At 50.6% G+C, this 27333-nt stretch overlaps 1 protein-coding gene across 1 annotated transcript; it reads right to left on the bottom strand.

Annotated features, from left to right (window-relative positions):
* Positions 1 to 12778: 12778 nt before the first annotated feature.
* Positions 12779 to 26945, bottom strand: LOC138489609 (apolipoprotein A-I-like). Its single transcript, XM_069617310.1, has 4 exons — positions 26918 to 26945; positions 19306 to 19374; positions 18241 to 18394; positions 12779 to 13977 (listed from the first exon to the last, which is right to left on the bottom strand). Exons 2-4 carry the CDS (start codon positions 19349 to 19351, stop codon positions 13395 to 13397), a joined length of 783 nt encoding a protein of 260 aa, XP_069473411.1. The 5' UTR covers positions 19352 to 19374; positions 26918 to 26945; the 3' UTR covers positions 12779 to 13394.
* Between the last annotated feature and the right edge of the window lie 388 nt (positions 26946 to 27333).

The raw sequence follows: 27333 nt of genomic DNA, 5'->3' as shown, positions 1-27333 counted from the left end.
GGCTGGGTATGCTCACACTGATACCCAGCCCCTCCTCACCTAAAATTCTCCAGAAACAAGAAGCGAAAGAGCCCTTGTACCCCATTTGAGTGGCTGATGTTGCAGCCATTTTATACTCACATTCCAAAACTTAAGCTGTCCCAATGAGTATGTATGGTTCATGGTTACAAAATGTTTACTGTTAGGGTGTGTGTTGTGGACAGTGATGTGAGCACCAAGCCATGTGTCTGTTACGTATTTAGAGATTCAAACCTACAACACTGTTATCGCAGTCTTGTTTATCAGATATAGAGATCGCTGCTCAGGGTTATATTCAGGAAATGCTATTCTGATGTAATGTGAAGCAGACAGGAACACCCATTGGTGCTATTTGTCTCCTTTCCCACTCTCATATAGGTATTTTAAAAGAGTACAAAAAGAGTGGGTGAGACTGTCCATTCTAAATCCTGCAGAACCAGCTTTATAAAAGAAAGAACAGTTTTCTGGGCCTGGCCTAATTCTGTAGCAGGGTTCCCAACACGTTGGCAAGGATGGAGCGTGCCAGACTAAAAGTAACCCAGGGGTGTACTGTGATGGCAATGTTCCTGTTCAGCAAGTCCCTGGGGTATTTAGACCTTGGCTGAAGTCCAGCTCCACCAATAAACCGGACCAGACCAGCATCACCCAATGCCTGCTGGGTTCCACAGGGCTCTGTAAATGCACCTCAATCAGGACCTTCCAGTAGTGGGACCCACACACTAAACCCTGCTAACATTCATCAAGAAGGACATGCAGCAATGGCTGCTGTTCGACTGCCCAAGCCCATAACACTGCTGTGCCCAAGCACCTAATATGTCAACATGCCACTCCATTTTGTCGATGATAGTCCATTCTAGTTTTTAGTTTTAGCTAGTAGGTGGCCACCTGTAAATCAAAACTACTACTTAGAGTAAAACCAGGGAAAATGGCATATGAGGATGCACCCAAAGCGTTTAGGTGTTATTTGGTTATTAGTCCACCCTTTGACTGCCCATGGCCATGCTAATCCCTATGGCCATTCCCTCCCACTTCCTGACCCTCCCTACCCAAAATGCATCCTCCTGGGACCTCTTTGAGATCCACTCTAATGAAGCCTTACCATCAAACTTTGTAATTGATGTGCCTGCCGCAGGTTTTTTTTTTCAAATCGGTCTTCTGAGAGTTCATTACTTAATTGGAGCCGTAAACGTTCTACTGCAGTAATAAAAATGTCGTAACCAGGTCTGCCTTCAGCCACTCGATTTATGAGCAGTATGTGTGTCCTCAAGGAAGTTTTGTTAAAGCAAGCATTGGCAAAATAAACCGTTTTGGCTTCTGTATAGGTATTAGGCATTTACCAGGCACTGCTGGTATATGCCCAGGTACTTGCACAATTTAGCAGCTGCTACTATCAATGGCCAGTTAATACCACTACGGCAGTGCCTGACAAATGCATTTACCATGCCTTCACAAAAGCACAAACTGTTGGCATTGCTAATGCTTGTTTCCTTTGCATTTTTCCCCATTATGAATTCAGAACTATAATTTCCAGAATGCAGAAAAAAAGGGCGCGACAGGCATTCCCAGAATGGATTGGGAAAGTTGGCCTGGCAATTGGTCTCCAGCACGTCTCCAGCATGTCTATTCCAGTCCTGGTACCTAGTAAGCTTTGCCAATGCACCTCAGTCCTCTTCTGCAGAACATACGGATATTGCAGCTCTGGGGCCCACACATTGAGCCCTGCTAATGGGCTTCAATCCTGACCTACAGTACCAATGTAACCGCACTGGGATGCCCACACAGCTCTGCCAATGCACCTCAGTCCTCATCTGCAGAACATACGGGTATTGCAGCTCTGGGGCCCACACGTTGAACCCTGCTAATGGGCTTCAATCCTGACCTACAGTACCAATGTAACCGCACTGGGATGCCCACACAGCTCTGCCAATGCACCTCAGTCCTCAACTGCAGAACATACGGGTATTGCAGCTCTGGGCCCACACATTGAGTCCCGCTAATGGGCAGCAATCCTGACCTGCAGTACCAATGTAACCGCACTGGGATGCCCACACAGCTCTGCCAATGCACCTCAGTCCTCATCTGCAGAACATACGGGTATTGCAGCTCTGGGGCCCACACATTGAACCCTGCTAATGTGCTTCAATCCTGACCTGCAGCACCAATGTAACCGCACTGGGATGCCCACACAGCTCTGCCAATGCACCCCAATCCTCATCTGTAGAACATACGGGTATTGCAGCTCTGAGGCCCACCCATTGAACCCTGCTAACGGGCTTCAATCCTGACCTGCAGTACCAATGGAACCGCACTGGGATGTCCACAGAGCTCTACCAATGCACCTCAATCCTCATCTGCAGAAAATACGGGTATTACAGCTCTGGGGCCCCCACTAATGGGCTTCAATCCTGACCTGCAGTACCAATGCAACCGCACTGGGATGCCCACACAGCTCTGCCAATGCACCCCAATCCTCATTTGTAGAACATACGGGTATTACAGCTCTGAGGCCCACACATTGAACCCTGCTAATGGGCTTCAATCCTGACATGCAGTACCAATGTAACCGCACTGGGATGCCCAGGGAGCTCTACCAATGCACCTCAATCCTCATCCGCAGAACATACGGGTATTGCAGCTCTGGGGCTCGAACATTGAGCCCTGCTAATGTGCTTCAATCCTGGCCTGCAGTACCAATGTAACCGCACTGGGATGCCCACACAGCTCTGCCAATGCACCTCAGTCCTCTTCTACAGAACATATGGGTATTGCAGCTCTGAGGCCCACACATTGAGCCCTGCTAATGGGCTTCAATCCTGACCTGCAGTACCAATGTAACCGCTCTGGGGTGACACACAGCTCTGCCAATGCACCTCAGTCCTCTTCTGCAGAACACACGAGTATTGCAGCTATGGGGCCCACACATTGAGTACCACTAATGAGCTTCAATCCTGAGCTGCAGTACCAATGTAACCGCACTGGGATGCCCACACAGCTCTGCCAATGCGCCTCAGTCCTCTTCTGCAGAACATACGGGTATTGTAGCTCTGGCGCCCACACATTGAGTTCCACTAATGGGCTTCAATCCTGACCTGCAGTACCAATGTAACTGCACGGGGATGCCCACAAAGCTCTGCCAATGCACCTCAGTCCTCATCTGCAGAACATACGAGTATTGCAGCTCTGTGGCCCACACATTGAGTCCCACTAATGGGCTTCAATCCTGACCTGCAGTACCAATGTAACCGCACTGGGATGCCCACACAGCTCTGCCAATGCACCTCAGTCCTCATCTGCAGAAGATGTGCGTATTGCAGCTCTGGGGCCCACACATTGAGCACTGCTAAGGGGCTTCAATCCTGACCTGCAGTACCAATGTAACCGCACTGGGATGCCCACACAGCTCTGCCAATGCACCTCAGTCCTCATCTGCAGAACATGCGGGTATTGCAGCTCTGGGGCCCACACACTGAGTCCCACTAATGGGCTTCAATCCTGACCTGCAGTACCAATGTAAACGCACTGGGATGCCCACGGAGCTCTACCAATGCACCTCAATCCTCATATGCAGAACATACGAGTATTGCAGCTCTGGGGCTCGAACATTGAGCCCTGCTAATGTGCTTCAATCCTGGCATGCAGTACCAATGTAACTGCACTGGGATGCCCACACAGCTCTGACAATGCACCTCAGTCCTCATCTGCAGAACATATGAGTATTGCAGCTCTGGGGCCCAAACATTGAGCACTGCTAATGGGCTTCAATCCTGACCTGCAGTACCAATGTAACCGCACTGGGATGCCCACACAGCTCTGCCAATGCACCTCAGTCCTCTTCTGCAGAACATACAGGTATTTCAGCTCTGGGGCCCACACATTGAACCCTGCTATTGGGGTTCAATCCTGACCTGCAGTACCAATGTAACCACACTGAGATGCCCACGGAGCTCTACTAATGCACCTCAATCCTCATCTGCAGAACATACGAGTATTGCAGCTCTGGGGCTCGAACATTGAGCCCTGCTAATGTGCTTCAATCCTGGCATGCAGTACCAATGTAACCGCACTGGGATGCCCACACAGCTCTGCCAATGCACCTCAGTCCTCATCTGCAGAACATACGAGTATTGCAGCTCTGGGGCCCACACATTGAGCCCCGCTAATGGGCTTCAATCCTGACCTACAGTACCATTGTAACCATGTAACCGCACTGCGATGCCAACAGAGCTCTACCAATGCACCTAAGTCCTCTTCTGCAGAACATACGAGTATTGCAGCTCTGTGGCCCACACATTGAGTCCCACTAATGGGCTTCAATCCTGACCTGCAGTACCAATGTAACCGCACTGGGATGCCCACACAGCTCTGCCAATGCACCTCAGTCCTCATCTGCAGAACATACGAGTATTGCAGCTCTGGGGCCCACACATTGAGTCCCAATATTGGGCTTCAATCCTGGCCTGCAGTACCAATGTAACCGCACTGGGATGCCCAGACACCTCTGTAAATGCACTCCAATCCTCATCTGCAGAACATACGAGTATTGCAGCTCTGGGGCCCACACATTGAGCCCCGCTAATGGGCTTCAATCCTGACCTACAGTACCAATGTAACCATGTAACCGCACTGTGATGCCAACAGAGCTCTACCAATGCACCTCAGTCCTCTTCTGCAGAACATACGAGTATTGCAGCTCTGTGGCCCACACATTGAGTCCCACTGATGGGCTTCAATCCTAACCTGCAGTACCAATGTAACGGCACTGTGATGCCCACACAGCTCTGCCAATGCACCTCAGTCCTCATCTGCAGAACATACGAGTATTGCAGCTCTGGGGCTCGAACATTGAGCCCTACTAATGTGCTTCAATCCTGGCCTGCAGTACCAATGTAACTGCACTGGGATGCCCACGCAGCTCTGCCAATGCATCTCAGTCCTCTTCTGCAGAACATACGGGTATTGCAGCTCTGGGGCCCACACATTGAGCCCCAATAATGGGCTTCAATCCTGACCTGCAGTACCAATGTAACCGCACTGGGATGCCCACAAAGCTCTGCCATTGCACCTCAGTCCTCATCTGCAGAACATACGAGTATTGCAGCTCTGGGGCCCACACATTGAGTCCCAATAATGGGCTTCAATCCTGGCCTGCAGTACCAAAGTAACCGCACTGGTGTGCCCACAGAGCTCTGCCATTGCACCTCAGTCCTCATCTGCAGAACATGCGGGTATTGCAGCTCTGGGGCCCACACACTGAGTCCCACTAATGGGCTTCAATCCTGGCCTACAGTACCAATGTAACCGCACTGGGATGCCCACACAGCTCTGCCAATGCACCCCAATCCTCATCTGTAGAACATACAGGTATTGCAGCTCTGGGGCTCACACATTGAACCCTGCTAATGGGCTTCAATCCTGACCTGCAGTACCAATGTAACCGCACTGGGATGCCCACAGACCTCTACCAATGCACCTCAATCCTCATCTGCAGAACATATGAGTATTGCAGCTCTGGGGCTCGAACATTGAGCCCTACTAATGTGCTTCAATCCTGGCCTGCAGTACCAATGTAACTGCACTGGGATGCCCACGCAGCTCTGCCAATGCAACTCAGTCCTCTTCTGCAGAACATACGGGTATTGCAGCTCTGGGGCCCACACATTGAGCCCCAATAATGGGCTTCAATCCTGACCTGCAGTACCAATGTAACCGCACTGGGATGCCCACAAAGCTCTGCCATTGCACCTCAGTCCTCATCTGGAGAACATACGAGTATTGCAGCTCTGGGGCCCACACATGGCGTCCCACTAATGGGCTTCAATCCTAACCTGCAGTACCAATGTAACCGCACTGGGATGCCCACGAAGCTCTACTAATGCACCACAATCCTCATCTGCAGAACATACGAGTATTGCAGCTCTTGGGCTCGAACATTGAGCCCTGCTAATGTGCTTCAATCCTGGCATGCAGTACCAATGTAACCGCACTGGGATGCCCACACAGCTCTGTCAATGCACCTCAGTCCTCTTCTGCAGAACATACGGGTATTGCAGCTCTGGAGCCCACACATTGAGCCCCACTAATGGGCTTCAATAATGACCTTCAGTACCAATGTAACCGCACTGGGATGCCCACACAGCTCTGCCAATGCACCTCAGTCCTCTTCTGCAGAACATACGGGTATTGCTCTCCGTGGCCCACACATTGAGCACTGCTAATGGGCTTAATCCTGACCTGCAGTACCAATGTAACCGCACTGGGATGCCCACACAGATCTGCCAATGCACCTCAGTCCTCTTCTGCAGAACATATGGGTATTGCGCTCTGTGGCCCACACATTGAGCACTGCTAATAGGCTTCAATCCTGACCTGCAGTACCAATGTAACCGCACTGGGATGCCCACACAGCTCTACCAATGCACCTCAATCCTCATCTGCAGAACATACGGGTGTTGCAGCTCTGGGGCTCGAACATTGAGCCCTGCTAATGTGCTTCAGTCCTGGCCTGCAGTATCAATGTAACCGCACTGGGATGCCCAAACAGCTCTGCCAATGCACCTCAGTCCTCTTCTGCAGAACATACGGGTATTGCAGCTCTGGGGCCCACACATTGAGCCCTGCTAATGTGCTTCAATGCTGGCCTGCAGTACCAATGTAACCGCACTGGGATGCCCACACAGCTCTGCCAATGCACCTCAGTCCTCTTCTGCAGAACATACGGGTATGGCAGCTCTGGGGCCCACACATTGAGCCCTGCTAATGGGCTTCAATCCTGACCTGCAGTACCAATGTAACCGCACTGGGATGCCACACAGCTCTGCCAATGCACCTCAGTCTTCTTCTGCAGAACATACGAGTATTGCAGCTATGGGGCCCACACATTGAGTCCCACTAATGAGCTTCAATCCTGACCTGCAGTACCAATTTAACCGCACTGGGATGCCCACGGAGCTCTACCAATGCACCTCAATCCTCATCTGCAGAACATACGAGTATTGCAAAGCTGGGGCTCGAACATTGAGCCCTGCTAATGTGCTTCAATCCTGGCATGCAGTACCAATGTAACTGCACTGGGATGCCCACACAGCTCTGCCAATGCACCTCAGTCCTCTTCTGCAGAACATACGGGTATTGCTCCTCTGGGGCCCACACATTGAGCCCCAATAATGGGCTTCAATCCTGACCTGCAGTACCAATGTAACCGCACTGGGATGCCCACAAAGCTCTGCCATTGCACCTCAGTCCTCATCTGCAGAACATACGAGTATTGCAGCTCTGGGGCCCACACATTGAGTCCCAATAATGGGCTTCAATCCTGGCCTGCAGTACCAAAGTAACCGCACTGGTGTGCCCACAGAGCTCTGCCATTGCACCTCAGTCCTCATCTGCAGAACATGCGGGTATTGCAGCTCTGGGGCCCACACACTGAGTCCCACTAATGGGCTTCAATCCTGGCCTGCAGTACCAATGTAACCGCACTGGGATGCCCACACAGCTCTGCCAATGCACCCCAATCCTCATCTGTAGAACATACAGGTATTGCAGCTCTGGGGCTCACACATTGAACCCTGCTAATGGGCTTCAATCCTGACCTGCAGTACCAATGTAACCGCACTGGGATGCCCACAGACCTCTACCAATGCACCTCAATCCTCATCTGCAGAACATATGAGTATTGCAGCTCTGGGGCTCGAACATTGAGCCCTACTAATGTGCTTCAATCCTGGCCTGCAGTACCAATGTAACTGCACTGGGATGCCCACGCAGCTCTGCCAATGCAACTCAGTCCTCTTCTGCAGAACATACGGGTATTGCAGCTCTGGGGCCCACACATTGAGCCCCAATAATGGGCTTCAATCCTGACCTGCAGTACCAATGTAACCGCACTGGGATGCCCACAAAGCTCTGCCATTGCACCTCAGTCCTCATCTGGAGAACATACGAGTATTGCAGCTCTGGGGCCCACACATGGCGTCCCACTAATGGGCTTCAATCCTAACCTGCAGTACCAATGTAACCGCACTGGGATGCCCACGAAGCTCTACTAATGCACCACAATCCTCATCTGCAGAACATACGAGTATTGCAGCTCTTGGGCTCGAACATTGAGCCCTGCTAATGTGCTTCAATCCTGGCATGCAGTACCAATGTAACCGCACTGGGATGCCCACACAGCTCTGTCAATGCACCTCAGTCCTCTTCTGCAGAACATACGGGTATTGCAGCTCTGGAGCCCACACATTGAGCCCCACTAATGGGCTTCAATAATGACCTTCAGTACCAATGTAACCGCACTGGGATGCCCACACAGCTCTGCCAATGCACCTCAGTCCTCTTCTGCAGAACATACGGGTATTGCTCTCCGTGGCCCACACATTGAGCACTGCTAATGGGCTTAATCCTGACCTGCAGTACCAATGTAACCGCACTGGGATGCCCACACAGATCTGCCAATGCACCTCAGTCCTCTTCTGCAGAACATATGGGTATTGCGCTCTGTGGCCCACACATTGAGCACTGCTAATAGGCTTCAATCCTGACCTGCAGTACCAATGTAACCGCACTGGGATGCCCACACAGCTCTACCAATGCACCTCAATCCTCATCTGCAGAACATACGGGTGTTGCAGCTCTGGGGCTCGAACATTGAGCCCTGCTAATGTGCTTCAGTCCTGGCCTGCAGTATCAATGTAACCGCACTGGGATGCCCAAACAGCTCTGCCAATGCACCTCAGTCCTCTTCTGCAGAACATACGGGTATTGCAGCTCTGGGGCCCACACATTGAGCCCTGCTAATGTGCTTCAATGCTGGCCTGCAGTACCAATGTAACCGCACTGGGATGCCCACACAGCTCTGCCAATGCACCTCAGTCCTCTTCTGCAGAACATACGGGTATTGCAGCTCTGGGGCCCACACATTGAGCCCTGCTAATGGGCTTCAATCCTGACCTGCAGTACCAATGTAACCGCACTGTGATGCCACACAGCTCTGCCAATGCACCTCAGTCTTCTTCTGCAGAACATACGAGTATTGCAGCTATGGGGCCCACACATTGAGTCCCACTAATGAGCTTCAATCCTGACCTGCAGTACCAATTTAACCGCACTGGGATGCCCACGGAGCTCTACCAATGCACCTCAATCCTCATCTGCAGAACATACGAGTATTGCAAAGCTGGGGCTCGAACATTGAGCCCTGCTAATGTGCTTCAATCCTGGCATGCAGTACCAATGTAACTGCACTGGGATGCCCACACAGCTCTGCCAATGCACCTCAGTCCTCTTCTGCAGAACATACGGGTATTGCTCCTCTGGGGCCCACACATTGAGCCCCAATAATGGGCTTCAATCCTGACCTGCAGTACCAATGTAACCGCACTGGGATGCCCACAAAGCTCTGCCATTGCACCTCAGTCCTCATCTGCAGAACATACGAGTATTGCAGCTCTGGGGCCCACACATTGAGTCCCAATAATGGGCTTCAATCCTGGCCTGCAGTACCAAAGTAACCGCACTGGTGTGCCCACAGAGCTCTGCCATTGCACCTCAGTCCTCATCTGCAGAACATGCGGGTATTGCAGCTCTGGGGCCCACACACTGAGTCCCACTAATGGGCTTCAATCCTGGCCTGCAGTACCAATGTAACCGCACAGGGATGCCCACACAGCTCTGCCAATGCACCCCAATCCTCATCTGTAGAACATACAGGTATTGCAGCTCTGGGGCTCACACATTGAACCCTGCTAATGGGCTTCAATCCTGACCTGCAGTACCAATGTAACCGCACTGGGATGCCCACAGACCTCTACCAATGCACCTCAATCCTCATCTGCAGAACATATGAGTATTGCAGCTCTGGGGCTCGAACATTGAGCCCTACTAATGTGCTTCAATCCTGGCCTGCAGTACCAATGTAACTGCACTGGGATGCCCACGCAGCTCTGCCAATGCAACTCAGTCCTCTTCTGCAGAACATACGGGTATTGCAGCTCTGGGGCCCACACATTGAGCCCCAATAATGGGCTTCAATCCTGACCTGCAGTACCAATGTAACCGCACTGGGATGCCCACAAAGCTCTGCCATTGCACCTCAGTCCTCATCTGGAGAACATACGAGTATTGCAGCTCTGGGGCCCACACATGGCGTCCCACTAATGGGCTTCAATCCTAACCTGCAGTACCAATGTAACCGCACTGGGATGCCCACGAAGCTCTACTAATGCACCACAATCCTCATCTGCAGAACATACGAGTATTGCAGCTCTTGGGCTCGAACATTGAGCCCTGCTAATGTGCTTCAATCCTGGCATGCAGTACCAATGTAACCGCACTGGGATGCCCACACAGCTCTGTCAATGCACCTCAGTCCTCTTCTGCAGAACATACGGGTATTGCAGCTCTGGAGCCCACACATTGAGCCCCACTAATGGGCTTCAATAATGACCTTCAGTACCAATGTAACCGCACTGGGATGCCCACACAGCTCTGCCAATGCACCTCAGTCCTCTTCTGCAGAACATACGGGTATTGCTCTCCGTGGCCCACACATTGAGCACTGCTAATGGGCTTAATCCTGACCTGCAGTACCAATGTAACCGCACTGGGATGCCCACACAGATCTGCCAATGCACCTCAGTCCTCTTCTGCAGAACATATGGGTATTGCGCTCTGTGGCCCACACATTGAGCACTGCTAATAGGCTTCAATCCTGACCTGCAGTACCAATGTAACCGCACTGGGATGCCCACACAGCTCTACCAATGCACCTCAATCCTCATCTGCAGAACATACGGGTGTTGCAGCTCTGGGGCTCGAACATTGAGCCCTGCTAATGTGCTTCAGTCCTGGCCTGCAGTATCAATGTAACCGCACTGGGATGCCCAAACAGCTCTGCCAATGCACCTCAGTCCTCTTCTGCAGAACATACGGGTATTGCAGCTCTGGGGCCCACACATTGAGCCCTGCTAATGTGCTTCAATGCTGGCCTGCAGTACCAATGTAACCGCACTGGGATGCCCACACAGCTCTGCCAATGCACCTCAGTCCTCTTCTGCAGAACATACGGGTATTGCAGCTCTGGGGCCCACACATTGAGCCCTGCTAATGGGCTTCAATCCTGACCTGCAGTACCAATGTAACCGCACTGGGATGCCACACAGCTCTGCCAATGCACCTCAGTCTTCTTCTGCAGAACATACGAGTATTGCAGCTATGGGGCCCACACATTGAGTCCCACTAATGAGCTTCAATCCTGACCTGCAGTACCAATTTAACCGCACTGGGATGCCCACGGAGCTCTACCAATGCACCTCAATCCTCATCTGCAGAACATACGAGTATTGCAAAGCTGGGGCTCGAACATTGAGCCCTGCTAATGTGCTTCAATCCTGGCATGCAGTACCAATGTAACTGCACTGGGATGCCCACACAGCTCTGCCAATGCACCTCAGTCCTCTTCTGCAGAACATACGGGTATTGCTCCTCTGGGGCCCACACATTGAGCCCCAATAATGGGCTTCAATCCTGACCTGCAGTACCAATGTAACCGCACTGGGATGCCCATACAGCTCTGCCAATGCACCTCAGTACTCATCTGCAGAACATACGAGTATTGCAGCTCTGTGGCCCACACATTGAGTCCCACTAATGGGCTTCAATCGTGGCCTGCAGTACCAATGTAACCGCACTGGGATGCCCACACAGCTCTGCCAATGCACCTCAGTCCTCATCTGCAGAACATACGAGTATTGCAGCTCTGGGGCCCACACATTGAGTCCCACTGATGGGCTTCATTCCTGGCCTGGAGTACCAATGTAACCGCACTGGTGGGCCCACAGAGCTCTGCCAATGCACCTCAATCCTCATCTGCAGAACATGCTGGTATTGCAGCTCTGGGGCCCACACACTGAGTCCCACTGATGGGCTTCAATCCTGGCCTGCAGTACCAATGTAACCGCACTGGGATACCCACACAGCTCTGCCAATGCACCCCAATCCTCATCTGTAGAACATACAGGTATTGCAGCTCTGGGGCTCGAACATTGAGCCCTGCTAATGTGCTTCAATCCTGGCATGCAGTACCAATGTAACCGCACTGGGATGCCCACACAGCTCTGTCAATGCCCCTCAGTCCTCTTCTGCAGAACATACGGGTATTGCAGCTCTGGGGCCCACACATTGAGCCCCACTAATGGGCTTCATTCCTGACCTTCAGTACCAATGTAACCGCACTGGGATGCCCACACAGCTCTGCCAATGCACCTCAGTCCTCATCTGCAGAACATACGGGTATTGCGCTCTGTGGCCCACACATTGAGCAATGCTAATGGGCTTCAATCCTGGCCTGCAGTACCAATGTAACCGCACTGGGATGCCCACACAGCTCTGCCAATGTACCTCAGTCTTCATCTGCAGAACATACGGTTATTGCAGCTCTGGTGCCCACACACTGAGTCCCACTAATGGGCTTCAATCCTGGCCTGCAGTACCAATGTAACCGCACTGGGATGCCCACACAGCTCTGCCAATGCACCTCAGTTCTGGAGCACAGCTGGAACCCCGCTGATGCGCCTCGTGATCACCTGAAGCAGCCGTGGCTATTCCAGTTCTGATTCCCAGCTCTCGCTCCAGGACACACTGAATCCCCCCAAACTTCCTCTGAACCCCACCCCACACTCCTTCTGTTCTGCCACTCATAATACCCCTTTCTGGTAGTGACAGGGGCACAAAGGTTTGATAAGCGCTCAAAAAAACAGACATCTCAAACCGTGTATTGCCTTGTGTTTTATTCAACAATTCAAGAGAAATGTGCTGGTGGAGTGAAAGTCTGAGCTTGGAAAGCTGGTCAGGTGACTGGCCGGGTCAATTAAGCGACCAGTTTTCACGTCGATGGCAAGACCAAGGGTATGAGAACCAACAGTGGAGGATGGGGGGCGGGGGAGCTTTTCAATGACCAAGGAGACTGGCTGGCTCCAAGTTCTGCAATTACCTTTGCACAAGAGAGGAGTTGCCAGGGTAGGATGAGGTTGGAAGCCACCCACGGCCGGACCTACAGACCAAGAGGGACCATGGCAGCGCGCTCAGCTCATACGATTTCCAAAGCATTCAAACAAGTGAAGGGAACAGAGGAACACGTGACCAATAGCAGTGTTGTGCCTTAATATTCATTATGTGCCCTCGCCCACCGGCTGAGCCAATTTATTAAGGGTGGAGGGCAATAACTAGCTTTATGGACCAGCCAGAGGTTAATAATGGTACAGATACCTCCCAGAGTTGTATTGCAGACAAGGGAAGTGAATGGCAAGGCGGAGACCAAGGGGTGGTTCAAGGACACACATCAAGGAAAAGTCTCAGGCCGGTGATGCCTCGACAGAGCTTCTTCATGCGGCCGGGGCAACTTGCGCTTTGGCCGTTTCGTACAAGCTGTTCAGCTTACTCCTGACTTCCTCGGCGTGGGGGATGAGCTCCTTCAGCCCCTCGAGCGCGGGCCCAAACTTCTTCCTCCAGATTTCAATCTGGGTGTTCAGCTGGTCCCGGTACTCCTGGGCGTTGGGCCCGAACCTGCTTCGCAGCTCCTCCATCTTCTTGGCCGCTTGCTGCTGCATCTCTTCACTCAAGGGCGCAATGGCGGTGCGAGCCTTGTCCACCTCCGCGCGAATCTTATCACGGAACTCTTCCGCCACGGGCAGCAGCTTCTTGGACCAGGCCTCCAGGTTCTGGCTGGCTTGCTGGCGCAGCTCGCCGCCCAGGGGCGCCAGCTTCTGCTGGTAGTCCTTCATTTCCTGCTCGAAGCGCTTGAGGAACTGCTCCACGATGGGCTGGATCTTGTCCTTGACAACGCTCAGGTCCCGGGAGTACTCCTTGGCGACCTGCTCGCGGGCCTGCTCCATGTAGGGCGCCAGCTGCTTCTGCATGTGCCCAGCGTTGGCGAGTAAGGTATTCAGTTTATCCATGATCTTGATGCTGAGAAGACAAGAGAGGTGCAGTGGTCATGGGGCAGCAGCGACTAGGAGGTCAGAGAGCAGCAGCAGACGCAGCAGGCAAGATGGCAGAGCAGGACAGAGGGCTGCAGAGGCAGGCAGGCGAGAGTGGAGCAGAATAGCACAGGCCAGAGGGCGATGGAGCAGCACAGAGAGCAGCAGTGGGACATGTGCAGATCGGAGGGCAGTGGGCACACAGGGCAGAGGCGGCCAGGGACAGGAAGGCCAGAGGGCAGCAAGGAATGTCAGAGAGCAGAAGGGACCAGGAAGCCCAGAGCACCGAGGGGACCAGGGAATGCCAGAGAGCAGAAGGGACCAGGGAGGCCAGCGAGCAGAAGGGATCAGGAAGCCCATAGACCAGAGGGGACCAGGAAATACAGAGAGCAGAAGGGACCAGGGAGGCCAGCAAGCAGCGGGTACCAGTAAGGCCAGAGAGAAGGAACCAGGAAGGTAAGAGGTGGCAGGGACCAGGAGGTCCAGAGGGCAGAGGGGACCAGGGAATGCCAGAGAGCAGAAGGGACCAGGAAGCACAGAGACCAGAGGGGACCGGGAAGGTCAGAGAGCAGCAGACGAGGGCAGGCAAGAGGGCAGAGCAGGACGCAGGGCTACAGAGACAGGCAGGCGAGAGTGGAGCAGAATAGGGCAGGCCAGAGGGCGATGGAGCAGCACAGAGAGCAGCAGTGGGACATGTGCAGATCAGAGGGCAGTGGGCACACAGGGCAGAGGCGGCCAGGGACAGGAAGGCCAGAGGGCAGCAGGGAATGCCAGAGAGCAGAAGGGACCAGGAAGCCCAGAGAGCAGCGGGTACCAGGAAGGCCAGAGAGCAGAATGGACGAGGAAGCCCAGAGAGCAGCGGGTACCAGGAAGGCCAGAGAGCAGAAGGGACAAGGAAGCCCAGAGCACAGATGGGACCAGGGAATGCCAGAGAGCAGAAGGGACCAGGGAGGCCAGCGAGCAGAAGGGATCAGGAAGCCCATAGACCAGAGGGGACCAGGAAATACAGAGAGCAGAAGGGACCAGGGAGGCCAGCAAGCAGCGGGTACCAGTAAGGCCAGAGAGAAGGAACCAGGAAGGTAAGAGGTGGCAGGGACCAGGAGGTCCAGAGGGCAGAGGGGACCAGGGAATGCCCGAGAGCAGAAGGGGCCAGGAAGCCCAGAGCACAGATGGGTCCAGGGAATGCCAGAGAGCAGAAGGGGCCAGGAAGCCCAGAGCACAGATGGGACCAGGGAATGCCAGAGAGCAGAAGGGGCCAGGAAGCCCAGAGACCAGAGGGGACCGGGAAGGTCAAAGAGCAGCAGACGAGCGCAGGCAAGAGGGCAGAGCAGGACACAGGGCTGCAGAGACAGGCAGGTGAGAGTAGAGCAGAATAGCACAGGCCAGAGGGCGGCAGAGCAGCACAGAGAGCAGCAGTGGGACATGTGCAGATCGGAGGGCAGTGGGCACACAGGGCAGAGGCGGCCAGGGACAGGAAGGCCAGAGGGCAGCAGGGAATGCCAGAGAGCAGAAGGGACAAGGAATCCCAGAGCACAGATGGGACCAGGGAATGCCAGAGAGCAGAAGGGACCAGGAAGCCCAGAGACCAGAGGGGACCAGGAAGGTCAAAGAGCAGCAGACGAGCGCAGGCAAGAGGGCAGAGCAGGACACAGGGCTGCAGAGACAGGCAGGTGAGAGTGGAGCAGAATAGCACAGGCCAGAGGGCGGCGGAGCAGCACAGAAAGCAGCAGTGGGACATGTGCAGATCAGAGGGCAGTGGGCACACAGGGCAGAGGCGGCCAGGGACAGGAAGGCCAGTGGGCAGCAGGGAATGCCAGAGAGCAGAAGGGACCAGGAAGCCCAGAGAGCAGCGGGTACCAGTAAGGCCAGAGAGCAGAAGGGACAAGGGAGGCCAGAGAGCAGAACGGACCAGGCAGCACAGAGGGGAGAAGGGACCAGGAAGGCCAGAGGCGGCAGGGATCAGGAAGGCCAGAGGGCTGCAGAGACCAGGAATGCCCGAGAGCAACGGGGACCAGGAAGTACAGAAAGGAGTGGGGACTAGGAAGGCCAGAAAGCAGCAAGGATCCAGAAGCTCAGCAACTACTGAGGGATCAGCTTTTGCTCTTTAAACAGCCCCAGGTAAGTCTTGTGCTCTCTGTGAATCCCTCCAGGGAAGCCCTGTGCTCTCTATGAAACTCTTCTGTGGAGGCCTGTGCTCTCAATGAATCCCTCGAGGAAGCCTTGTGTTCTCTATGAATCCCTACGGGAAGCCCTGTGCGCTCTATGAATCCCTTCAGTGGAGGCCTGTGCTCTCTATGAATCCCTCAGGGAAGCCCTGTGCTCTCTATGAAACTCTTCTGTGGAGGCCTGTGCTCTCAATGAATCCCTCGAGGAAGCCTTGTGTTCTCTATGAATACCTACGGGAAGCCCTGTGCGCTCTATGAATCCCTTCAGTGGAGGCCTGTGCTCTCTATGAATCCCTTCAGTGGAGGCATGTGCTCTCTATGAATCCATCCGAGAAGCTCTGTGCACTCTATGAATCCCTTCAGTGGAGGCCTGCGCTCTCTATGAATCCCTTCAGTGGAGGCCTGCGCTCTCTATGAATCCCTTCAGTGGAGGCCTGCACTCTCTATGAATCCCTTGAGTGGAGGCCTGTGCTCTCTATGAATCCTTTTATTGGAGGCCTGCGCTCTCTATGAATCCCTTCAGTGGAGGCCTGCACTCTCTATCAATCCGTCAGAGAAGCCCTATGCTCTCTATGAATCCCTTCAGTCAAGGCATGTGCTCTCTATGAAGCCCTCGGGGAAAGCCTACGCTTTCTATGAATCCCTCTAAGATAGGCCTTTGCTCTTTAAATCCCTCCAGGGAATCTGTGTGCTCTCTATGAACCCCTCAGGGAAGCCCTGTGCACTCTATTAATCACTTCGGTGGAGGCATGTGCTCTCTATGAATCCCTAAGGGAAGCCCTGTGCTCTCTATGAATCTCTTCAGTGGAGGCCTGTGCTCTCTTTAAATCCCTCCAGGGAATCCGTGTGCTCTCTATGAAGCCCTCAGAGAAGCCCTCTGCACTCTATTAATCACTTCAGTGGAGGCATGTGCTCTCTATGAATCCCTAAGGGAAGCCCTGTGCTCTCTATGAATCTCTTCAGGGAAGCCCTGTGCACTCTATTAATCACTTCAGTGGAGGCACATGCTCTCTATGAATCCCTAGGGAAGCCCTGTCCTCTCTATGAATCCCTTCAGTAAAGGCATGTGCTCTCTATGAAGCCCTCAAGGAAGGCCTGCACTTTCTATAAATAACTCTAACAGAGGTCGGTGCTCTTTGTAACTCCCTCCTCCCCACCTCCCAATATAGGCCTTTGCTCTTTAAATCCCGTCAGGGAATCTGTGTGCTCTCTATGAATCCCTCTGGGATGCCCTGGGCGCTCTTTATGAATCCCTCCGAGAAGCCCGGTGCGCTCTATGAATCCCTCCGAGAAGCCCTGGGCGCTCTATGAATCCATTCAGTGGAGGCCTGTGCTCTCAATGAATCCCTTCAGTGGAGGCCTGCGTTCTCTATGAATCCCTTCAGTGGAGGCATGTGCTCTCTATGAATTCCTCTGGGAAACCCTGTGCGCTCTGTGAATCCCTTCAGTGGAGGCCTGTGTTCTCTATGAATCCCTTCAGTGAAGGCATGGGCTCTCTATAAATCCCTTCAGTGGAGGCCTGCGCTCTCTATCAATCCCTCAGGGAAGCCCTTTGCTCTCTATGATTCCCTTCAGTCAATGCATGTGCTCTCTATGAAGCCCTCGGGAAAAGCTTGCGCTTTCAATGAATCCCTCTAAATAGGCTTTTGCTCTTTAAATCCCTACAGGGAATCTGTGTGCTCTCTATGAATCCCTGTAGGGGAGGCTTGTTCTCTCTATGGATACCTTCAGAGGAGACACGTGCTCACTGTAAATCTTTCCTGGGGAAGCACGTGCTCTCTATAAATCCCCCAGGAAGGGCCTACGCGCTCTATAAAGACTGAGTAGGTATGCCACTGTTCTATAGAATCCCTGTGTTTTGTATATTGTATCCGGGGGGGTGGGGGGGGGTGGTGTGCGCTGAGCTGCACCATCGCCTGCCACCGCACTACTTTGCCCAGTCACAGAGGCCACGGCCTGCTGCACCGACCTGGAGAGACACCATCTCCTGACCTGCATGCATGTATGTATGTATGTATGTATGCAGTATCCGCGTGCCCTTCTTACGCGCGCAAAGCTGCAGCGGCCAGAGCGGAAGGAGCACTTACTCAAGCTTCTTCCCATACTCTGACGATTCCACCTGACTGATGGCCTCCTTGCCGAGCTCCAGCCCCTGCTGCACGTAGGCCTGGACCAACGCTTGGGCCCTCTGTGCGGGGCCCTGGGGCTCCTCGTTCTGCCATAAGAAACGAGCCTGTGTTCCTGTGGGAGAGAGGAAAAGGGTGTTAAGAGGCTTCTGACCGTGACGCCCAAGAAACAAAAAAAACGGAGTTGAGTATGTGGCTAAGGCCCACCAAAATACCAGTCCCCGACAGCCAATCAAAGGTTTCCCCTCGCTGCCCACACATCATCAGCTTTGGAGTATTATTTTATGGAGTGCTTCAAAAGCACCCACATCTCGCTGTGCCAAAGAGCCCCAAAATCCGCTGCACTGTAAGCCTAGGGTCTGAGGCAGGAAACAGCCCCTGGATGGTGGGCAGGTGCAGCTAAGGCCCAGATTTCAGGAGGGCATGACTGCCTTTTGGGCACCAGTGCCCCTATCATCCCAGATGACCAGCACGGACCTTCTGGGGCAGCCACTGCACTATACAGGGAGGTCAGTTATGTATCAATGAGTAGGGCGGTCCCCCCCCCCCGCCGTAGAGATGTGTGTGTACCTTACAAGTGGCAGGTTGCAATCTGAGGCGGCTAAGAGAGGCAGATGTCAACAATATAGTACAATAGTGTATATAGTCCCAAACCGAACCAGGAAGCAACAGAGTAAAGTCAAGCTATTTGGGGTTCAAAGTCAGTGGAGGGGAGGTTACAGGTTATTGCAGCCTGGATATTCCATACTACATGTCTGGCACATACCTAGGAACCGCAGTGACCAATGTGTATTCCCTGAAGAGCAGGGGCTTGAGTTCCAATGGGTTACCTTATCGAAACGTCTTTGATTTAAGTGGTAAAAAACAATTCAGTGTGTTGAGTGCAATAGAGTAAATGGCAAGTGTTCTAAGTAGTATGGCTGATCTTTTCTATGAGAGACCTAGGTGAACCCCCTATCGCCGCCTCCACCTGCTCCACGCATGCGCCCTAATAGGCGAATCAAGGAGGATGTTCGGGGGTTTTACCTGTGAGGAACAGCAAGGCAGTCAAGGCTACAGCTGAGCACCGCATCTTCCCAACACTCCTCTGGCAACCTGTGAACAATCGAAACAGGGTCAAGGTTCCATAGACATAAACAAAATACTCACACCACTCTTTCATGCATCAGCGGTAGAATTTCCTTTGATATACAGATGCTCAGGGAAGAAAGACTGCTGCTCAACACCCACTTCTAACAGATGCTCCCTCGTTAGCAGAAATAGGATTGTCAATAAGAGGTGTGTTAATAAAACAGTGCGTTATTGAAAAAGGCATTAGACAAGGTTGCATTTTGGGACCTACATTATACATGTTGTATGTGTTCGGGGTTGGAAAGGAGTTAGACATAAATACCCTGGTCTCTCCCAAAATAGGAAAAATGAAAATAAATTGGGCGGGATTTTCCGATGATTTTAGTCTTATTGACACCACACGGGTGGGATTACAAAGATTAATAAAAACATTTGGTAATTACATGTAAGCTATGGAGTTAAAAATTAACCCTTCAAAGACTGTAATAATTAAGATATCAAAGACAGGACAAGACAAAAAAAAGAGAGAAAGTACGTAAGGAACTGGGAAAATATTCAACTTATAACTAAAGACAACTTCCAATTCCTAGATTATCCCATAGTTGCAAAGTATAAAAAACAATTTTTTTGTGAACTACCTGAACTCGAAAGTAAGTGGAATGATAAACCAGATGAAGAGAGTAGATTGCAAATATGGGAAATTCTCATTAGAACCTTGGAGGGAATTCTATAGAAGCAAATTATTACCGACTATATTGTATGGGCTAGAATTCTGGCCTAATACAATGGAACATGAATATAGAGCCATTGAAAGTAAGATCTAGAGAGCTATATTATATTTCTTGCCAAAATGGATACCCATTGAAGTCACTAGGTATGAGATTGGCCTGCAATCGATTACGAGCCTTATTCAGTGGAAAAAACTATGCCTCATAAGTAAATGCAAATACTCTCGAGATGGTACACTTTATAGGCAATTAAGAGAGAATGATACGGGTGGATATATACACAATCTAAGGGTGAATGTGAAGTATTCTGGAGGAAGTAGGAGAGGTAATGGATATTATGAAAACAAACCCGAATAAGGCAAAGAGAAAACTCAAGATATTGGATTGGGAAAAAAATGGAATTGCAATCTGTAAATACAGACTGTATGTGCATATATTATCATCAGAAATTGGGATCATGTTTAAAGACATTTCCGTGCAAGAAGATGAAAATTGATTTGATGAGATTCAGATAGAATGTTTTATCTACAAATGAAATGATATGCCTGAGGGCACATAAAAATATGGAAATGGGACTATGCAGATTCTGTAACGAGCCGGGAGAGAGAAAAACATTATTTCATTAAATGATGCATGTCCAGAACTCATTACACCAAGAATAAGTTACTTTGGAAAATGTGTTTATAAGCTTTGGTTACTGAGAGATGTTTTATGGTCCAGGATGTTACATGGTGAATCGATGTCCTTGAGGTTAAGAGTATTATCTTTTTCAAGGAATGTGTGCAAAATAGATTAAAAAGGAATATGACTAATAATGTAAATAAGAAATAGAAGGCACAAAGAAAGAATGCAATTGTTTTTCTTCTGTAACAAAATGTAAATCTTATGTTATTGCTGATTTTATTAAAAAAATGATCTTTTTCTATGTATTTTGTAAAAGTTTTTATAAACTATAAACAAATAAACGGAAAAAAAATAAGACCATATTCTGTGGACAAAGGCGCTAAAAAATGCAGATTATGAGCACAAGCTCTATTCCCATACCGCTCCCCGTTTCAATGATTTACATAAAGCTCAGTGGGTATTTTGGGGGTGTCATGAATGTTCCCCCGGCCCAATCATCTGGGGATAAGACAACGCGAGTGAATCTTCAGCGGTATTTGCACAAGTCCCCCCCATGCAGGAACCCTAAATAAAAAAAAACTGTCGTGAAGTGGGAAATGGTTTTTCTGGAGTGTGCACTCCCAGGTGCAAGTGTTCTCAAACAGAGGGTGGTCCCCAAATGTAGGCAGCTCCGGACAAGGGATTCCAATCCAGAAACTAAAGGCCTCCGGCATTTTCATCCGAAAAAGAAACAATTCCAAAATGGAGCTTCAACTCCCACTGAAGTTTGCCTCCTCCCAACACCAGGATGCGAGAGGCCATTTCTTTGCTCGGTCCAGTTTTGTTTGGTTAGTTCAGACTTTGGTTCTTTCGTGTTCGCGCCTCTGCGGCCAGACTGGTAGTCAGGGCCGGGAAGGTTGATCACCCCTGCACCCCCAAACCTACAGCACTTACACTGGCTGTCCTGAGGTGCCAGAACTCGGTTTAAACCGGATTGTGTGGCCCTTCGGATATTCATAGCCCTTCCCCCTCTTTTTAAGTTCAAAACAGGCGATATCAGGAGTTTTCACAGTCAGGACCCCCCTCCCTCCACACCCTCCACGTTTCTCCATTCTTCCTACCTGAAGAAGTGCTTCTCCGGGACCGCTGTCACTTGCTGGAACTCTATGCCCCCACCTGGTCCTCAAGTTATGGGCCTCTTCCAATAGTCGACATTTTAGAAAACATGGTTTTGAAGCACAGGTGTTTTTTGTTCGTTTTTTTGGATTCAGTTCATGTTCTCTTTTTTCTGTTCCGATTGCAGATATCTTATGCTTTTTCCATTTTGAGTTGGAGTAAAGTTGTGGTGTTGGCAATTTACTGTGCACATTTGTATATATTTTGCGTTACTCAAGTTGTGAATGAATGGATTGTATTGTGGTTTTGCGCTCTGATACACTGTGGTGCATGGTTTGCACCCTAGAAGAAATGGAAATGAAACACACAAAAAGTAAAGCCTCATCCTGCCCCCCACTCCCTCACAAAAATGGGGAGCTGGAGAAAGGGGGCGGGTCTTAACACTGGCAAGATGGGCTGAGGAGATGGTGCTGCTGCTGCGGAAGCCAGTGCTGCACTCAAGTTACAGGTTGCAATCAAAGCAGGGGTCAATTGACACTTCCATCTATGCCAGGGTGGTAAAACTAGCAGAGCACGGACTGGGGCATTCATCACCCCTTCTGTTTGGCAAGAGATTAAGTTTCTGGTGTGTGTCATGTCATGTGACTTTATGTCTGCGCGCCGAGCCTGTAGGCCACCGGTCTGCATGTTTTGAATGTATGCCATAATATGCCATCACATTGAAAGTAGACAGACATGGCATAGATTAGACCTTAAAGAAGTAAGCTGTTGAAAAAATGCTAGATTTAAGAGCACTCCTTGCAGTGAAGATCAAACACACCCCATCCTCCCGTTTCATCGGCCCACCTGCACCCCAGAAAGCGCGCCCATGGAAGGGTTTGCCCCATCTCCCGCAATTAGCAGACTGCATGATGGAACGGGCATGCCTGTCAAGGGCTTACAACTCGGCATGTGAGCTGGCAGTGCTCACATACCGGTTAAGACCCTGAGCGCAACCATTGCAGTGGTGTGTGGGGGGCGTGGATTTTGGGGGCTTGTTCCTCAGTCCTGGGTGAACGCATCGGGGGGTCAGGAAGCAAGTGCTGTCAAACTCACTTCACTGTGGCTTTGCAAATCCTTCATTTCCCTGTTAGGATCTTACGTCTTTAAGATCAGAAAGGTTTGGCCTTCACCAGTCCTGCTCAGGATCTGGTGGCAGGTGATCTATGTTTCAGTGCTTGTGTACCCAACATGAAGGCCACTGAAAGGAATTCCTTCCTACCTGAAGCCAGGTAGGGTGGGCACTACCCCAATATAGCGGGGGGTCGACTGGCCTACCCAGATTTCCCGGTGGGTCTCTGCACCATGGTCCTCTTTTGTGTGGGTATCCTGGTTTTCTGCTCCTCTTACCCTCTCCCGTGCCCCCTGCCCCTTTCCTTCCTCCTGCCCACATCCTCCACATCCCTTTGAAGTAAATCATTTATTTTAAAGTTTCAGGCCTTAACAAATGTTACATGTCAGTTTTGTGTTGAACTACTTTTTAATCCATTCACAAGCACAGATGTGCTTTAAAATTACCGATTTGGGCCAATTTTTCCCAAATTGTATTGAAGTAGTTCGAGGGCTTGGCTTTCTCGCATTCTATTTGAGGTCTCTTTTCACATCTGTCCCTTGCATTGGAATCCTCTTTTAAACAAGTGTGGGCAAAAGCAACAGTTTCCCAGCGTTTGCCACCTAATAGCCCGCTAGTGCCATTGTGTTAGTGTGTGATAAAATGCCTATATCATACCTACACAAAAGCTCAAGCTGTTGACTTTGCCAATGCGTGTTATTATGAAGCCACAGTTTAAAAATCCTCACACTTTAAAGCATTCATCAAAAGGACAGCTAACAACTAATCTCTTAGAAGAAATTGCATTATTGAATCCCAATTTTAAGATCAATACATGTAAGAACATTTACATTTTACCCTTCAGTCGCCTACACTACTTTCCATGCTTTTTACCAAATTGAGGAATTTTACTACATCGTGAAAGCCTAAGGGCCCGATTCATGGAATTTTTTGCACAGTTCCAAGTGACTTTGAACTGCTGCAAAGTGACTTTGCACTGCCGACACAAACCCTGACTCATGGAACTGTGCAAAGTTTATTTTTGCAGTGCAAAGTGTATTTTTGCAATACAAAATGCACTTTGCACTGACTTTGCACTGCAAAAATTACTTTGCACAGTTCCATAAATCAGGGTTTGTGTCGGCAGTGTAAGGTCACTTTGAAGCGTGCAACAAAATCCATTGATTGGGCCCTAAATGTGTATGCTCGTGCAGAAGACATCCCTTCCAGCGACTGCAGCAGGTGTCTCTTCCTAAGTGAAAGGGTGGGTCCGTTTCCCTCTAAATTCCACAGGTGTTTCTTCACAAAGCATTCACACGGTGCCTTTCATACTCCGAGAGACCACAAGAGGCCGCTGTTTTGGTAAGTCGGCATAACATCATACAGGGTATATAGTATATATCACTTGGCCCGGGGATCTATATGCACCAAGCAAGAGATGGCTTCTCCTATAGGGCTGCGGCTTTTATCATTTTTAAATAACTGCGCCTAGACTACAATGCTTGACGTTGTGGCGCAGCTTCGGGGTTTGGGGACCCGACATACTCAATAAGCGGAGAGACTTGCTTGGCCAGAGAAGTGGGGGCCCTGTAGAGTGTGGGAGAAATGGGGAAGGCCATTTGGGCGGGAGAGTAAACTGCGGAGGCGTTCCCTCAGGGTGACGAATCTGCTTTCGCGAATGACGCAGTTACTTTTGGACGACTTCGAGAAAGACAAATGAAGACTGCGGCTGCAGTGTGTACTTTATAAAACGAGGGTTAAAATGGCCAAAGGGGACATGAAAATGAAGGATGGGGGTTGAGCAGGTTTAGGGTTAGTGAAGAGAATGGCAAAGCGGGGAGAAGCAGGCACACAAGACGGTAGAAGACTAACTAAAATGGCAGGTGAAGGGAGGCGCCCTGTATTATTTCAAAGAAGGAGAAATAAATCAAATAAAACACTAAGCTAGGGGAAAGAAAAACAATGCAGCGAAAAACTGGCGTAGTGTCAGGGGAGACAGTGAAGAGAGAAAACGTCCAAAGGGTCTTGGAGTTCAAAGAGAAATAGTGGAAAGTGTCTTGAAATTGAGAGAGAAATGGTGGAAATAGTAGGGCAGGGAAGAAAGCAACCTTGGAAAGCGAACGGGCGTGAAAAGAGAAACAGAGGAGAGAGTCTTGAAGTGGAGAGAGAAACAGTGGAAAGAGACTTGAGTGGGGAGATAAATAGTGGAAAGAATCTGGACGTGAAGAGAGAAACAGTGGAAACAGCCTGCAAGTGAAGTGAGCAACAGTGCAAAGAGTCTGGAAGTGAAGAGAGAAATAGTGCAAAGAGTCTGGAAGTGAAGAGAGAAACAGTGGAAAGAGTCTGGGAATGGAGAGAGAAACAGTGGAAAGAGTCTGGGAATGGAGATAGAAATCATGGAAAAAGCCTGGAAGTGAAGAGAGAAACAGTGGAAAGAGTCTGGGAATGGAGAGAGAAACAGTTGGAAGAGTCTGGAAGTGAAGAAAGAAACAATGGAAAGAGTCTCGCAGTGGAAAAAGAAGCTGTGGAAAGTATTGAAGTGGAAGGATAAACTTGGAGAAATGGTGAAGGGGGAAGATGTGTTCAGTGAAGGGGAGAGAAGGCGTTGACAGGGAACAAAAGGGTGGACATGGGAGAGTGTATATACTGTGGAGGGGCAACAGTGGAAAGGGGGCGGGAATAGATGCGTGTATACACTGTGGAGGGCAACAGTGGAAAGGGGGCGGTCACAGAAGCGTGTATATACCGCGGAGGGCAACTTTGGAAAGGGGTCGGGCATAGAAGTGTGTATATACCGTGGAGGGCAACAGTGGAAAGGGGGCGGGCATAGAAGTGTCTATATACCGTGGAGGGCAACAGTGGAAAGGGGGCGGAAATAGATGCGTTTATACACTGTGGAGGGCAACAGTGGAAAGGGGGCGGTCACAGAAGCGTGTATATACCGTGGAGGGCAACTTTGGAAAGGGGTCGGGCATAGAAGTGTGTATATACCGTGGAGGGCAACAGTGGAAAGGGGGCGGGCATAGAAGTGTCTATATACCGTGGAGGGCAACAGTGGAAAGGGGGCGGGCATAGAAGTGTGTATATACCGTGGAGGGCAACAGTGGAAAGGAGGCGGGCATAGAAACCTGTATATACTGTGGAGAGCAACAGTGGAAAGGGGGCGGGCATAGAAACCTGTATATACTGTGGAGGGCAACAGTGGAAAGGAGGCCGGCATAGAAACCTGTATATACTGTGGAGAGCAACAGTGGAAAGGGGGCGGGCATAGAAACCTGTATATACTGTGGAGGGCAACAGTGGAAAGGGGCAACAGAACGGCAATTAGAGGTAAACGTTTTCTGTTCTTTTTTTGGTTATACTGATCTCCTGCCCCTGAGTGAGAAGCAGGTTCAGTAAATACTTGTAATTAAAAATAATAATAATAAAAAGAGTGAAAAGAAAAAAATTGTAGATCTTATGGCGTCAAAAGGAAATGGAAGGTGGCTGTTTGAGGGTGAGACATTCGCAAGGAAGGTGCCTGTTTGAGGGTGAGACATTCGCAAAGGAAGGTGGCTCTTTTGAGGGTGAGACTTTCGCAAAGGAAGGTGGCTGTTTGAGGGTGAGACATTAGCAAGGAAGGTGGCTGTTTGAGGGTGAGACAATCGCAAAGGAAGGTGGCTGTTTTGAGGGTGAGACTTTCGCAAAGGAAGGTGGCTGTTTGAGGGTGAGCCAATCGCTTTCGCTACAGGGTAGTGGTCAGTCTGTACCACAGGCAATTATTATCAATATTAGTAAACATAACAGCAGCGCAGTTTTACAAATTGCTTCCTGCTGGATCCCTCACACTTAAAGCACTCTAATTATAGGCGTTATAAGCCAATATTTCATGGTAATTATTGTATCGATCTCTGACGGATGAATGCTGAGTGACCCCAGGGTTCGAATCTGTGTCTTAAGTATACGCAATACCCCCCAGGGGAAAGCGGGGTGCCCTCCCCAGGCATTGTTGAAATACATATTCCGTTTCTGGGAAAGAGGAGGACCTTACCAGGCTGTGTGCTGCTTCTCTGCCCGTATATCTGCCGCCCTGTGCACCTCTCCCCCCTGAGCCCTCTTTATACCCGCCTCGACGTGTGTGTGTGTGTGGGGGGGGGGGGGCGTTATCTCTGTACTCGGAAATCCCTGACTAATCTGACCGTGTGGAATCATGGGTTCAAGGATCGTGCCACCTCGCAGAAGGTGTGGGCAAGGAGGCCATCACAAAACACCAGGGGCCAGATTACGGAAACTTTGCACCGGTGTAAATTCAGAATTGCACGGTAGCACCAGGGCAAAGGCTGCCCTGGTGCTGGTGCGTAGCACTAGAGCACACTTTGGCCTGGTGCAAAAACGTACCAGGTTTGAATAATCATCAATTTATAAAGGGAGCAATTCAGGAAAACTAACCCTTACAATGCTTATTTA

Source organism: Ambystoma mexicanum, chromosome 9 (assembly GCF_040938575.1).
Source record: "Ambystoma mexicanum isolate Mex_15411 chromosome 9, UKY_AmexF1_1, whole genome shotgun sequence".
Lineage (NCBI taxonomy): Eukaryota > Metazoa > Chordata > Amphibia > Caudata > Ambystomatidae > Ambystoma > Ambystoma mexicanum.
Note: the sequence above shows the minus strand (reverse complement) of the source record. Positions and strands in the feature narration are given on the sequence as shown.